We start from the raw sequence: 14,678 nt of genomic DNA, 5'->3' as shown, positions 1-14,678 counted from the left end.
TGTCACGCAAACTATTCGGTTTAGAAAAAAAAAAATTTTAGAAACCTCGATATCATATTTGAATTTTGAAGTTCTAAGTATGGGGAGCCCCCAAAATTTTTTTTATTTTTATTTCTGCATCAAAATCTTAATGCGGTTCACAGAATACATCTACCTACCAAGTTTCAACAATATAGCTCTTATAGTTTCGGGAAAAAAATGGCTGTGACATACGGACGGACAGACGGACAGACAGACAGACATGACGAATCTATGAGGGTTCCGTTTTTTGCCATTTGGCTACGGAACCCTAAAATAAATATTGTACACTAAACAGTTCAATCACTTACCTCCACTCTTCCTCCAGGTGACAGAATGGTGGCTGGACGACATGTATATGAAGGTGCGACTGCCTCTGCCCATCAACTCAAGCCCGGGCATGGTGTTCCCGCGGCGGCGCTTCGGAAGACTGGATGAGGTGGCTGACCTGGCCGCGCTTTTCATTGACGACCTGCTGGATTACAAGGAGATGCTGGATCGGTGGGTTCCTTTTGAAGAAAATGCTAGACTATTATAGTTACAAATGTGTCAGTTCAAAAAACGCAAAAAAGAATCGACTTCAAAATCACAGCACATACGCTTTTGGTTTGTTAAGCTGGGTAGTCTAGCAGTTGGAGTTGGGATTACAAACCCGAATCCTCCAGTGAGAAAAGAGAAAATTCGCTTCGATGTTGTTTCGCGTAATCTACTTATAAAAAGAAAACTAATAGGTAGTATCATACCTAAACATAAAATACACTTTCGCATTGCTTTACATAAATGAGTTATCAGGGGAATCAACACAATATTATGTTTAGAAAGTAAGTAAATATTACCATTAAGTATTATTCGCTCGTTGTAATCAATATTCGATCTAATTTTAGACCGACTGAGCAGCGAGGTAGAATCGGCAATTCTACCCCATATTCATAATATGAATATGGGGTAGAATTGCCGGTGCGTAGCGAAATATTATTTCGCTACGCACCGTCACACTCAAACTAAACTGTTTCCCTATTGACCTATCTACCTAGGTCTACATTGCAAGCACTATGTTTTAAGTAAATTATAGTAAAATTTTTCCCCACATCAAAACTTACACTAAACTGACAGTGTTCCTACTAATCTAGTAGTTGGACAAGCGAGCAATGTTTGAGGTAGAATCATTCAATAATTTATTCTTCTACCCCACAATGATATTTCGCCAAGCCAGCCAAGCACCGTCACATACTACTCGCCACTGAGTCTACTAACCGAACAATGATACGCGCGGTAGAATCATCTAATTCTACCCCACAAAAATATTTCACATTACTGCAATGAATGTGTCGTCACTGGGTCCACGTGATCGATCGTATGTGGAAAAGAATCATGTAATTCTATCCCATATATTGATAAGTAATTTCGCCGAGCACTGTCACACACTACAATGGTATTCGCGATTAGTGGCAAGTGAAATAGAACTAACAATCAGTGGCGGCGTAGCATGGGTTGGTACCCGGGGCGATCACCCCCCCCGTCACAAGTCCTATGGCACCCCCTGGTACCCCCCAGGATTTTTGGGGTTACCTCCCGATTCGAAGATTGAAAAACAATCGCACCCCCCACCCCTCTCGTATCATGACAGAACCGCAGATTTGCCATGCAGATGTGCCAGTGAGTACTAATCTGCGCGACTTGTGTCACCCCCTGATGCTTGGCACCCGGGGCGGACCGCCCCCACCGCCCCCCCCTTACGCCGCTACTGCTAACAATCTCTCAATTCTTCTACCCCATAATCACCGTCACACACTAAAATTATTTAGGTCATAAGTAAGCGAATAGGACAATAATGTAAAATTATTTTAATCTACCTCATATTGCTGTCTTATGCGATCACGATATAAAGTTAAACACTATTTATAAATAGGTAACCCAACCAAATGTTCGTTTCAGCCAAATGACGTCCAGTACTGGACAAAGGCCTCCCCTAAGGATTTCCGTAACGAACAATCGTGTGCTGCCCGCATCCAGGTTCTTCCCGCGACCTTCACCAGATCGTCGGTCCACCTAGTGGGAGGCCTGCCCACGCTACGTCTTCCGGCCTGTGATCGTCACGTTAACCAAATGTTAATGCAAAAGTTCTACCAAACGCACACATTTACATTTTACAAAATACAAGAAAGCCAAAATTTTACAAGCATCATATTAAAATACATAAATATTTCTAGCAGGTAGGTACTAAACACGTAATGAATGGTCGCAATTAGCTAAGTAACAGACACAAGTAAAGCCAGCCGCCCAGCGAGGGATCCGAGAAGGAGAATTCATTACTTAATATTGTTTGTGCAATCAAGCTCATTCGACGTAGCTACTATTTGAAGAAAATATTGCGTAAAGATTTCAACATTTTTATCGCTAGAAATGTAGTAGGAAGTGTACGTACCGATAAACCGCTAAATGATATCTTATTCAAAATTTCAATCTTCACTTTACCGAACAGTATGATAAAACGTCTCAGTTGCACGGCAGTCGTAAAAAAGTTTTTTCGTAACTACCCCTCTTTTTCAAGGTTTTTATAAACCGTTCCGTTTCAAGCATTTTTAGTTTCTTGCATACATTTTATTCGGTTTTCAATTATAGTTAAATTAAGATTAGGGGAAAAAAAAAACAAAAAATGCAATCAAAATTAAAACAGATCTTTGTCGTCTATCATATTTCGTGCAATCGACAGTGCAACAGACTTTAATTTTGTTTAATATGAAGATATCTACGTTTTATGTGCCGGGTCGTGTCGTGTCGTGTCGTGGTCGCGTGTCGCGGTCACTTGGTCGTCGACACCAGACGTCTTATTAGCATAGCGCCTTTGCTTTTTTATTCATGCTAATTACCTGCTGAAGAAAGCTTTTGTGAGTTTTTAATTAATGCTGTGACCTTTTAAATGTTATTTTGCTTTTACCAACGTCTAAATAAATATTGCTCACAATTAGAAATAAATTCGGCTATTGTCGCTTTTAAACAAGTTTTTAAAAGCGAAAATAGGCGAACGGTGAAGGTGTCGGACTGGTTGACTCGAGATCTAAGCAACGCTGGTGCCAACTCCGATGCTGAACTATTGTGATGAACGCACTCGTAACACAAGCATATTTAGCATAAAAAAAATTTAACAGCAACAAGAAACTCGCTAATGCTTTTTATCACCACAATATACTTCTCTCAACAGAGGTGAACTGCCGCTAGAGCGCGCCACCAGCCGCGAGAAGGGCCAGCCGCTATGCATGGAGCAGTTTTACCGCCTGCTAGGAGTCTGCAGGGTCGCGGAGGTCGGCCGCGATCGGCTCGAGCTGCCCGCCCGAGGGGAGGGGGAACAGGAGGAGCTGGTCATCGTGGCTTGCAGGAACTACGTGAGTTAAGATCCTATATCAAAGATAGTAAGGTAGAAATTAATCTGTAGGCTGTCCCCGCTGTGCATGGAGCAGTCCTACCGGTTGCTGGGAGTGTGCAGGGTCGCGGAGGTCGGCTGTGACCGGCTCGAGCTGCCCGCCCGGGGGGAGGGGGAACAGGAGGAACTGGTCGTCGTGGCTTGCAGGAACTACGTGAGTTAGGGCCATATGTCAAAGATAGTAAGGTAGAAATTAATCTGTAGGACTCAGCCACCAGATACGAGGGTATCCGTGCTGCTCGCTGGAGACTGAAGGCAACATGACGCCTTGTTTGGTTGAGGCTCCGCACTAAACGTGCCAAATGCAGAGTAGGTATAGGGAACGCGGACGAATGCTTGAGGCAACCGTTCCTGCGTTCATGTCTTATATGGCTTACCAAGAGCATAGTCAGGTTTTTGGTCCCGGCGTTTGGGCAGGGTGAGCCCCTCGTAACGCACTAGCTCCCTCGCTGTGCATGGAGCAGTTCTACCGCCTGCTGGGAGTCTGCAGGGTCGCGGAGGTGGGCCGCGACCGTCTCGAGCTGCCCGCCCGGGGGGAGGGGGAACAGGAGGAGCTGGTCATCGTGGCCTGCAGGAACTACGTAAGTTAAGACCATATGTCAAAGACAGTAAGGTAGAAAATAATCTGTAGGACTTAGGCAGCTGATACGAGGGTGTCCGTGCTGCTCGCTGGAGACTGAAGGTGACATGACGCCTTGTTTGGTTTGGGCTTTGCACTAAGCGTGCCAAATTCCGAGTGTAGGGAACGCGGACGAATGCTTGAGGCAACCGCCGATGGTATGTCCTGCGTTCATGTCTCATATGGCTTACCGAGAGCATAGTCACGTTTTTGGTCCTGCCTACAGGCAGAGTAAGCCACACGTTCCAGTAAAAGGACTTCTTCTGCTTGACAAAAGCCACAAAATTTTCCACAACGACTGGTCCTGAGCTGCCCGCATCCAGATGCTTCCTTAACCTTCACTTTTCATGAATGTAAAAAGGGTAGGATTGATCTCCATGAGAACGATTCAGCCTTAAGTCTATAATCCGAGGGAAACTTAAGTTGCTAGAGGGCGACGACAATGAATTTAGTCCCGAACAAAGATAAAGTATTTTCAGCACTTTCAATCAGTATTCAACTTGCGCTCGACAATGTCCCGGCTTATTAAGTTAGGCCCGAGTAACCCAGTCGGTACTTACGGCGCACTTTATCTCTTAACTTGGCTCTTAGAGAAAGTTTGAGCCATTGCGGTCCCACGAATGTAATTAGAAAACTAAAGCAAACTACAGTAAATTTGAATATGCCTTTAGGTTACTTAAATGCGTCTTTCAACAGTTTAGATGGAAGTTTGTAAACTAAGTATCTTAATTATGTTGCAGCAAATGACATTGAAAGAAATAGGCAAATCTCTTTTGGAAGGCGTATGATCAATTAATAAATTTTTAAAAAAATCTTTCAATAAATTTTCTAAATAATGTAGGCAAGAGCAATGCGTAAACCGATAGCGCCGCGCTCTCTCTGACTCTGAACATCAAAATATTGATAAAACCCGTTTATTTTATGAATATTGTGCGACGGCAAATACAGATTCTTCAAAATACATCTCTAGAATACGTCTGGCCAACTGATGAACTAATTCGATCATATTTTCCCCAGTTCTACCCGATCCCGGTGAAAGCTGCCGACCGCGGACGCCTGACCCCTGGCGAGATGCAGGCACAGCTACTGCATGCCATGGTGGACGCGGCCGGAGCACCCCTTGCTCCCCGCGTCGGTTTGCTGACGTCCATGGACCGGGACAAGTGGGCTAAGGCCAGGGAACACCTGATTAGAGGTACGGACAACCTTATTATTTGGTCAGGATCATCTCTGGAGGAGTCTCAAGTCAATTAGCTAGAAGGTTTGGACAACTTTCCCTTCAAAGGTTTTCAAAGATGGGTATGATTGGCAATTCATCTACGTAGCCTGCATCTCACTTCACATCAGGTGCGATTGCGATAAAATACCTGCCTTGTTCTGCATAAAAAACTGCCCAGGAATTTCAGCGCCACGAACCAAGAATACCAATTGTACAAAGTTGTAACATACTATTTGGATGATAAATTATTTAATTTGGTTGGGCTAATGTTAATGAGGGCTATCGTTTTTATACTTAACAGTTGGCACCCCTGGCGATTGACAGGACCTTACTCTACAGTGGCGCCATCTTGATGAGTGCAAATGCGATAGTCTTCCTACCACTTTAGCGCTCACCAGTCGGCGCCACTGTCTTCGCTACTAGCAAGTGACAGGACCTTACTCTACAGTGGCGCCAACTGGTGAGCGCTAAAACGATAGCCCTCATTGGACTAACATCGAATGCTCTCCATTCTCCAGCACAAGATGTGCTCTTGTTCTCGCTGTCCCTGTTAAGGTTCTATCACCTGTGCGATTGACACACATTCATTTTACAGATGAGAACAACCGCACCAACCTCGAGCTGATCTCTCGAGCCCTGTGCATCGTGTGCCTGGACGAGGGCGGCGGCGACCGGCCCGATCTGGACGCAGACACCAACGCCATGCTGCGCGCCATGCACGGCGCAGGCACCAGGCACCACTCCGCTAACCGCTGGTTCGACAAAACCGTGCAGGTGAGACTTCTTGTTTCTTCTGCTGTACTCGTATGTCTAAAACACTGTATTGTGCTCCTGGACGAGGCCATTAACGCTATGCTGCGATGCATGGCGCAGGCACTAGGCACCACTTAGCCAACCGCTGGTTCGACAAGACCGTGCAGGGAGAACCATACCTACGAGTCCCACATCCTACTCGTTATTATAAAAAAGAAAATAACCTCTAGTGTCTATTGAACTTGTAACCCAGTAACGTAAAGTGAACTGGTCATAAACTAGCGCAATGCAAAATCTTTACTTACCTGTCTGTATTTCCTTGGCCACACACCTTTGGATTGAGCACATCCAGTGTTACTTCATCATGACTTAGATATGTCGGCTTGGAATTACGATACGATTAATAAATAGTTGTCGACTCGCCTCCGCCCAGGCCCAAATATGGTCAAAACATCAGCACTCCAGCTTGACCAGAAGGTCAGGAGCTTTAAAAGACACAAGTTACTACACTGAAAATTAGAAATTTTCGTAACCTGTACTTGCACTACCATATTGTTTATGCCAATTTCCCTGCCCTCAGCTTATCATCTCCTCGGACGGCATGGTAGGCATGTGCTACGAGCACAGCGCGGCGGAGGGGGTGGCGGTTGTTCGTTTGGCCGAACGCGCCCTAGCTCGAGCCGAGGTGGCCGACCGACCTGCCCCGCCCCCCGCCCTGCTACCAGCACCTGTGGCTATGCGCTGGAATGTAACGCCAGATGTGCAGAGGACTATTGAGACAGCTGCCAGGGATTTAGACAGGTACGTTATAGATTAAGGAGCCATCGAAGCATCGGACCTGTTGACCGCTGGAAGCTTCGATCACGTTTACTGAAACTGTGCTAGCCGCCACTGGGCGGCTAGCACAAAGTTTCGCATTACTATCCTGACTATAGTATCGGACCGCCTCTCCACCGACCTGCGCCAGAGGCCATGAGCTGGAATGTAACAACAGATGTGCAGAGGACCATCGAGACTGCTGCCAGGGATTTAGACAGGTACGTTTTAGACTAAGGACATCGCAAAATCAACGTCAAAATAAAGACCTGTTGACCTCTGGTCTGTAAGTCCCATCTTCGTTTCAGTGGATTCATGCACAAACTTGTGAAATTACTGTCCTAATTAAGAGGGTCACTTTTCCGCCAAGTTCTACAATTCCTTTCTTCAGACGTTCCTGCTTGTATAAATCGTCATGTAAAAGTGTCTGTGTTCTTACAACTGCAAAAACATTGTCATGTTTTTATGTTTCAGAGCCATAGGCGACCTGGACCACAAAGTGTACACGTACACAGGCTACGGGCGCGAGTTCATGAAGTCTTGCCGCGCCAGCCCCGACGTCTACATCCAGCTCGCGCTCCAGTACGCTTACTACAAGTAAGAACCTTCACCATTTTCTACACCACCATTTTTGTTCCAGAAAATGTCGCAAGAGGACAATTTACGTGACACATCAGACATCCTCAACCAGTCTAGCTACCGTAAGGAGTGTAGGCTAAATCTTCAATTTACTTCTGGTAAATTAGGGAGGGTTCTGCTCGTGCTGCAGAGACCAAAAATAACCTAATGATGATATTACCATGATGTCATCAGGCAGTTATCATGCCTTTGTAGCTGCGAGGGAGATCAAACCAAAATTGCCATAATGTGTTTCAAGCCGAAAATATGATCATATTTGTTTAGTTACGTTTGTTGAGATGATGGGCAGATAGAAAGAACTAGAGCATGCCTGAGAATCTAATATCTTCGTATTTCAGGATGTACGGCTACCTCGTCTCCACCTACGAGTCGGCCTCCTTACGGCGCTTCCGCAACGGTCGCGTGGACAACATCAGGTCGGCGCACGACGCAGCCCTGGCCTGGGCCGCCGCTATGTGCACGGCCGAGACTCCGCCCCTCGGAGACGCCGACGACGGCCAGAAGAAGGTCTCTTTTAACTTGTACGGGGTGAGGACCCTTGCCTTTACCGAAGGTTACAGTGTAGATGGATCTTAGGTCCTGGTATTGACTGCAGCTGCAGCAACTATATGCTCAAATACATGTTTCTCATTTTCTTTTGTGTCGTGGTACATCTAAAGTCACAACCTAGGAGTTGTTAGTCTTCATGAGCCATCATTTTTCGAAAACTTTCCCATGAGACTTCCGTGTGACTGAAGCACAGCATAGATATAATTGAGTCAGATTTCTCGCTATTGCAGCAGTGCAGAAAGGCGAGTTTTTGTTACATTAAACGTCAGTGAGACTTCAGACCCTCCCTAAAATATGACTACATTTCACCAAAATCCTAGAAAGAATATGATAGAAATGCTGTGACAAGTTCTCAACCGTCACCACTCTTGCAGGAGCAAAAGAAACTCGAGCTGTTCGAGGAGGCAGTCCGCAAGCAGACCTCGATCATGGAGGCCAACATCCTGGGCCGCGGCATCGACAACCACCTGCTAGGGCTGCGGGAAGCCGCGCGCGAGGCGCTGGGCTCGCTGCCGGCGCTCTTCACCGACCCCACTTACAAGCAGATGATCGAGTACAAGCTCAGTACTAGCCAGGTTAGTCACCTCTTGCAGGAGCAAAAGAAACATGAGCTGTTCGAGGGGGCAGTCCGCAAGCAAACCTCCATCATGACATCCTTCTCCTTGTCGTGTCGACAACAAACCTATACAGCGTCAGTCCAAAACTCCGCTACAAGAGTGGTTTCACGTGGCGTTGTCAATAGCATTCATTAAATCTTCCTGCGTGCAGTTGTTTGGGCACACAGGGCACGACATCATGTGCTACATCGACTGTGGAACAAAACCACAACTGCACTCCAAGTTTGAGCCATCTGCGTGACCTGGAAGCGGCGCTCGTCGAGGCGCTCGGCCATGCCCAGCTCCAAGTTTCAGTCATCCAGGAATCCGCACCCACATCCTGGACCGCGGCATCGACAACCACCTGCTGGGGCTAAGGGAAGCCGCGCGCGAGGCGCTGGGCTCGCTGCCGGCGCTCTTCACCGACCCCACTTACAAGCAGATGATCGAGTACAAGCTCAGCACTAGCCAGGTTAGTCACCATTCTAAAGAACAAAAGAAACTAGCTGTTCGAGGAGGCAGTCCTCCGCAAGCAAACTTCTTCCATTAAGGAGGTCAACATCCTTCTTGTCGTGTCGACAACAAACCTATACAGCGTCAGCCCAAAACTCCGCTACAAGAGTCGCGTTGTCAGTAGCAATCATTAAATTATCTTGCGTGCAGTTGTTAGGGCACGCAAGGCAAGACATCATGTGATTAATCGACTGTGGAACAAAACCTCAACTGCACTCCAAGTTTGAGCCATCTGCGTGACCTGGAAGCGGCGCTCGTCGAGGCGCTCGGCCATGACCAGCTCCAAGTTTGAGTCATCCAGGAATCCGCACCCACATCCTGGGCCGCGGCATCGACAACCACCTGCTAGGGCTGCGCGAGGCGGCGCGCGAGGCGCTGGGCTCGCTGCCGGCGCTCTTCACCGACCCCACTTACAAGCAGATGATCGAGTACAAGCTCAGCACTAGCCAGGTTAGTCACCACTTGCAGGATCAAAAGAAACATGAGCTGTTCGAGGAGGCAGTCCGCAAGCAAACTTCCATTAAGGAGGCCAACATCCTTCTCCTTGTCATGTCGACAACATACCTATACATCGTCAGCCCAAAACTCCGCTACAAGAGTGGCGTTGTCAGTAGCATTCATTAAATCTTCCTGCGTGCAGTTGTTTGGGCACGCAGGGCACGACATCATGTGCTACATCCACTGTGGAACAAAACCACGACTGCACTCCAAGTTTGAGCCATCTGCGTGACCTGGAAGCGGCGGTCGTCGAGGCGCTCGGCCATGCCCAGCTCCAAGTTTGAGTCATCCAGGAATCCGCACCCACATCCTGGGCCGCGGCATCGACAACCACCTGCTAGGGCTGCGAGAGGCGGCGCGCGAAGCGCTGGGCTCGCTGCCGGCGCTCTTCACCGACCCTACTTACAAGCAGATGATCGAGTACAAGCTTAGCACTAGCCAGGTTAGTCACCAGTCTTGCAGGAACTAAAGAAACTCGAGCTGTTCAAGGAAGCAGTCCGCAAGCAAACTTCTTCCATTAAGGAGTCGTGTCGACAACAAATCTATACAGCGTCAGCCCAAAACTCTGCTACAAGAGTGGCGTTGTCAATAGCATTCATTAAATCTTCCTGCGTGCAGTTGTTTGGGCACGCAGGGCACGACATCATGTGCTTCATCTACTGTGGAACAAAACCACAACTGCACTCCAAGTTTGAGTCATCCAGGAATCGGCACCCACATCCTGGGCCGCGGCATCGACAACCACCTGCTAGGGCTGCGCGAGGCGGCGCGCGAGGCGCTGGGCTCGCTGCCGGCGCTCTTCACCGACCCCACTTACAAGCAGATGATCGAGTACAAGCTCAGCACTAGCCAGGTTAGTCACCATCCTTGCAGGAATAAAAAAAAATTAGAGCTTTTCGAGGAGTCAGTCCGCAAGCAAACGTCCATTAAGGAGGCCAACATCCTTCTCCTTGTCATGTCGACAACAAACCTATACAGTGTCAGCCCAAAACTCCGCTACAAGTGTGGCGTTGTCAGTAGCATTCATTAAATCTTCCTGGGTGGCACGCATGGCACGACATCATGTGCTTCATCGACTGTGGAACAAAACCACAACTGCACTCCAAGTTTGAGTCATCCAGGAATCCGCACTAACATCCTGGGCCGCGGCATCGACAACCACCTCCTAGGGCTGCGCGAGGCGGCGCGCGAGGCGCTGGGCTCGCTTACAAGCAGATGATCAAGTACAAACTCAGCACTAGCCAGGTTAGTCACCACTTGCAGGAGCAAAAGAAACTAGAGCTGTTCGAGGAGGCAGTCCGCAAGCAAACTTCCATTAAGGAAGCCAACATCCTTCTCCTTGTCATGTCGACAACAAACCTACACAGCGTCAGCCCAAAACTCCGCTACAAGTGTGGCGTTGTCAGTAGCATTAATTAAATCTTCCTGGATGGCACGCATGGCACGACATCATGTGCTTCATCGACTGTGGAACAAAACCACAACTGCACTCCAAGTTTGAGTCATCCAGGAATCCGCACTAACATCCTGGGCCGCGGCATCGACAACCACCTGCTAGGGCTGCGGGAAGCCGCGCGCGAGGCGCTGGGCTCGCTGCCGGCGCTCTTCACCGACCCCACTTACAAGCAGATGATCGAGTACAAGCTCAGCACTAGCCAGGTTAGTTACCTCTTGCAGGAGCAAAAGAAACATGAGCTGTTCGAGGAGGCAATCCGCAAGCTTAAAACTAGTCAGGTTGGTAGCTGCATACCAAACAATTGATAATCTCCAAGATGCGTTAGAACAGTAGATGTATATGTGACTTAGCTACTCTTTTGATTGAATACGTTGCTGTTTCCAAGCCCAAGTCAGACAGCTTTTTCGAAGCGGGTATGTACCAGCGATATTGATTTGACGCTAACAGAGTGGTAAAAGCGAATTTTATGTATGACTAAAGCCCGGTCCGTGAGCACGTAGAATTTTGTCTATATATATAAGACTATAGTATCACACACGCCCATCACGTTAGATAGTAGCTTACTAGACAAATGACTAATAACTTTTCTTCCATTTGCTTATACTGCAAGCTCTAACTTTAAGCCGTAACTATTCGTATGCCAATAAGCGCTGGTGTCTGGTGGCGCTGGTACCTATGCTTGAAGCGACTTATATTTATGAGCTTTCAAACATCTCGCTCCCCAGGTGGCCACCACAACCGACGGCACATTCATGGGCTACGGCGCAGTGGTTCCAGACGGCTACGGCTGCAGCTACAACCCAAAGAAGGACTGCGTCATCTTCTGCATCTCCTCTTTTACCTCCTCCAGCGTCACCAACACCGAGGCCTTCAGGCAGTCGCTGGAGGAAGCCCTGGACTCCATGAAACTCATGTTCCAGAACAAAAAACCTGACAACTGAAACAACTAAGATTTGGAAAAGTATTGACACACTTGTGTCTTTTAAACAAGATGATCTCTTATATTATTGTTCGCACGAAAGATTATTATAAGGAAATGAATACATATCAAGAATTGACTAAATTATACTTAGAAAATGTATGTCAAATAGATTGTAAGCCAAAAAGTTATTTTGAACATACTATGCCAGTATTTTGAATGCTTGGTAGGGAATGTATATTTATTTGTTGTTACCCTAAAATTAAGTACGTTGATCTAATTAATTGTTATTAAGATAATTGTATTAATTATGTCGAATCTTTGCCGTGAATCGTAAGTCTTATGCAGATTAGTTGAGAAGAGAGTACGTTTTTTAGTCAAAAAATCATTTATTGGCAAAAAGAAATCTTAAATTATTATTGTTGTAGCAATGGTTTCTTAATTTATGAAAATGTTCCTTGTTACTTTAGACTTCCATGCCAAAATATAAATGGAATATAATATCCAAATGTTGTGTATTACTTTGTTATTAGAATTATTGAAAGGTATTTATTTGATGACCTAAAAACCTTTTGCACTATGGTCCTATTTACATATTCATCAGCGGCTTTATAAGCATTAGAATCTTTGTAGAGCTTTATACACATTTATTTATACACCTTTATAAAGTCTATATTTATACATTTGTTGATGTTTTAGGCATTTACGAAATCTTCTTTTAGGCTTGATTTCCTTTTAGGCTGACATCGGTGACCGACGTCAGCGGCGCGCACGATTACACACTAGTTCTATGTAATCATCTGCCGCTGACGACGGCGTTGCAGTGCGGTGCTTCATAGAACATTGTGTTTATTCGTACGCTCGACCGATGTACGCGACCGACGTCATCGTAGGAGGAAATCAAGCCTTAGTATTAGAACTTGTGTATGATGATTCACATAAATATGTGTAAAATTAAACCATGCTTAACGCACAATGGTCCGCATCGCAGACATAGATTTTGTATAGGTAATTATGATTCTTTATAAAACATAAAGAACGTACTATAAAGTGTGCACCATTGTAACCAACCGTAACATATTGTTATGGAAGCATTTTCCGGCACGTTAGATGCGGACGAGTGTGTAATTATTTTAAGTAAGTCCTATTTTATGAACCTAAATTAATTCTACACGTTAAAATATAGTATACACAAAACAAAAGCGTAGTAGATGTAAATGAAAATCTATGTGTCTAGAAATTACTCTTAAAACAAAAAAGTTTCGTACGCGATAGTGTATAAGTATAGGATGGTTGCATTTCAGTCAATTGTAACTAGGGATGTTCCGATACCACCTAAGTATCGATACCTACTCATTTCGATAATACTCAAATCTTTTTTCGATACTACTTAAATAAGTACTCCTAAAGTATCGATACTTACTGATATCGATACTTTTTGGAACTTTTATTTTGTTTTATTATTTTGAGGGTGCTATCAATGAACGTTGAAGGACAATAATTTAAACAAAATTGAGAAGAAAACAACTATTTATTTATCGGTTTATGCCATGATAACATTGGAATAAACCGATGAATTTGATGATTACAATTAATAAAATTACTTGTAAATAATCACTTAACACTTTCACAATGGCGGAATGGCGAGATGATTTGCGGGCGGGTGCGGGTGTCTCCTTCTCTCGCTTTCGGCTCTTCTCGGCTGAAGTCGGACGAATTCGGCTGGCCCAGCGCGAGACAACGCGTCACTCACACCGCCACGCGACGAATACCGGTAACTCGGTAACCGATTAAAGCTGATTAGCTGACTGTTTTTACTCTCTCAGTTCTGTATGATGCGTTCTCGGATTTTTTTTATTGTTTTCGGTTGTTTTGCTGATTCGATTCGATACCAAGTATTTTTGTTTCGATACCGATTATGTATCGCAAAATTGATTCGATACAATAAATACTTGGTATCGAATCAAAAGTATCGAGTACCTACTCGTATTTATTAGTATCGGAATATCCCTAATTGTAACACGTATAGTACACTAATTATTGTACTCAGTGCTATTAAGAATTTCAGAAACGCACGAAAAATTAAGGTTAATATATATTTTAAAATGATCCTAAAAATTCTTTACAAACTCGAGTACAGATTCATAAATCACAAGCATGAATCTTTTTATTGTATTGGAATGAATGATTATCTGAACAATTACTAAAAACATTTTGAATTCTTCGATGTTTAAACGTAGATTTAACGTATAATGTAATGGAGATAAATGAAGAGAAGTCAATGCTGTGGTGATATCATAATATTTAGACTTGTATCATACATATCAAGTAAACTGTACTTAGACAATAGTCACTAAACTTTTCGCGTAAAATCAAGATTTAACTGTGCAATTATTCTAACATTTGTATAGAGTAATCGTGGTAAAAATATGATTAATATTTGTAGGAATAAAAAATATTTAGTTTGTTTCAATCAAGCAGGCACGCTAACTACTTACACTCAACACTGATTTAAAAAAGGTAGCGGTTAGGCGTGGGCTCTAGTCGTGTGAAGATTTCGTACATATCTTTGTATCAGAAGATTGGATACTTGATACATAATAATTTCTGTAAGATCTTGGTAAAAATGTAGATGTGTGAATTTAAATTCGGTTTGGTCAGT

At 45.0% G+C, this 14,678-nt stretch overlaps 1 protein-coding gene across 1 annotated transcript in view; it reads left to right on the top strand.

Moving 5' to 3' along the window:
• Positions 1-12,140, top strand: part of LOC135076429 (choline O-acetyltransferase) — a gene marked incomplete at its 5' end in the record, with an annotated part of 82,852 nt that extends 70,712 nt beyond the window's left edge. Inside the window, 10 exons of the mRNA XM_063970896.1 lie at positions 347-519; positions 3,221-3,401; positions 3,904-4,020; positions 5,076-5,253; positions 5,873-6,051; positions 6,611-6,831; positions 7,321-7,443; positions 7,824-8,013; positions 8,409-8,609; positions 11,823-12,140. Of these exons, the coding sequence (XP_063826966.1) occupies positions 347-519; positions 3,221-3,401; positions 3,904-4,020; positions 5,076-5,253; positions 5,873-6,051; positions 6,611-6,831; positions 7,321-7,443; positions 7,824-8,013; positions 8,409-8,609; positions 11,823-12,038 (1,779 nt within the window). The remainder of the gene's footprint in view (positions 1-346; positions 520-3,220; positions 3,402-3,903; positions 4,021-5,075; positions 5,254-5,872; positions 6,052-6,610; positions 6,832-7,320; positions 7,444-7,823; positions 8,014-8,408; positions 8,610-11,822) is intronic.
• Positions 12,141-14,678: the final 2,538 nt, after the last annotated feature.

Source organism: Ostrinia nubilalis, chromosome 12, assembly GCF_963855985.1.
Source record: "Ostrinia nubilalis chromosome 12, ilOstNubi1.1, whole genome shotgun sequence".
Classification (NCBI taxonomy): domain Eukaryota; kingdom Metazoa; phylum Arthropoda; class Insecta; order Lepidoptera; family Crambidae; genus Ostrinia; species Ostrinia nubilalis.
This window is presented reverse-complemented; position numbering and strand designations above follow the sequence as displayed.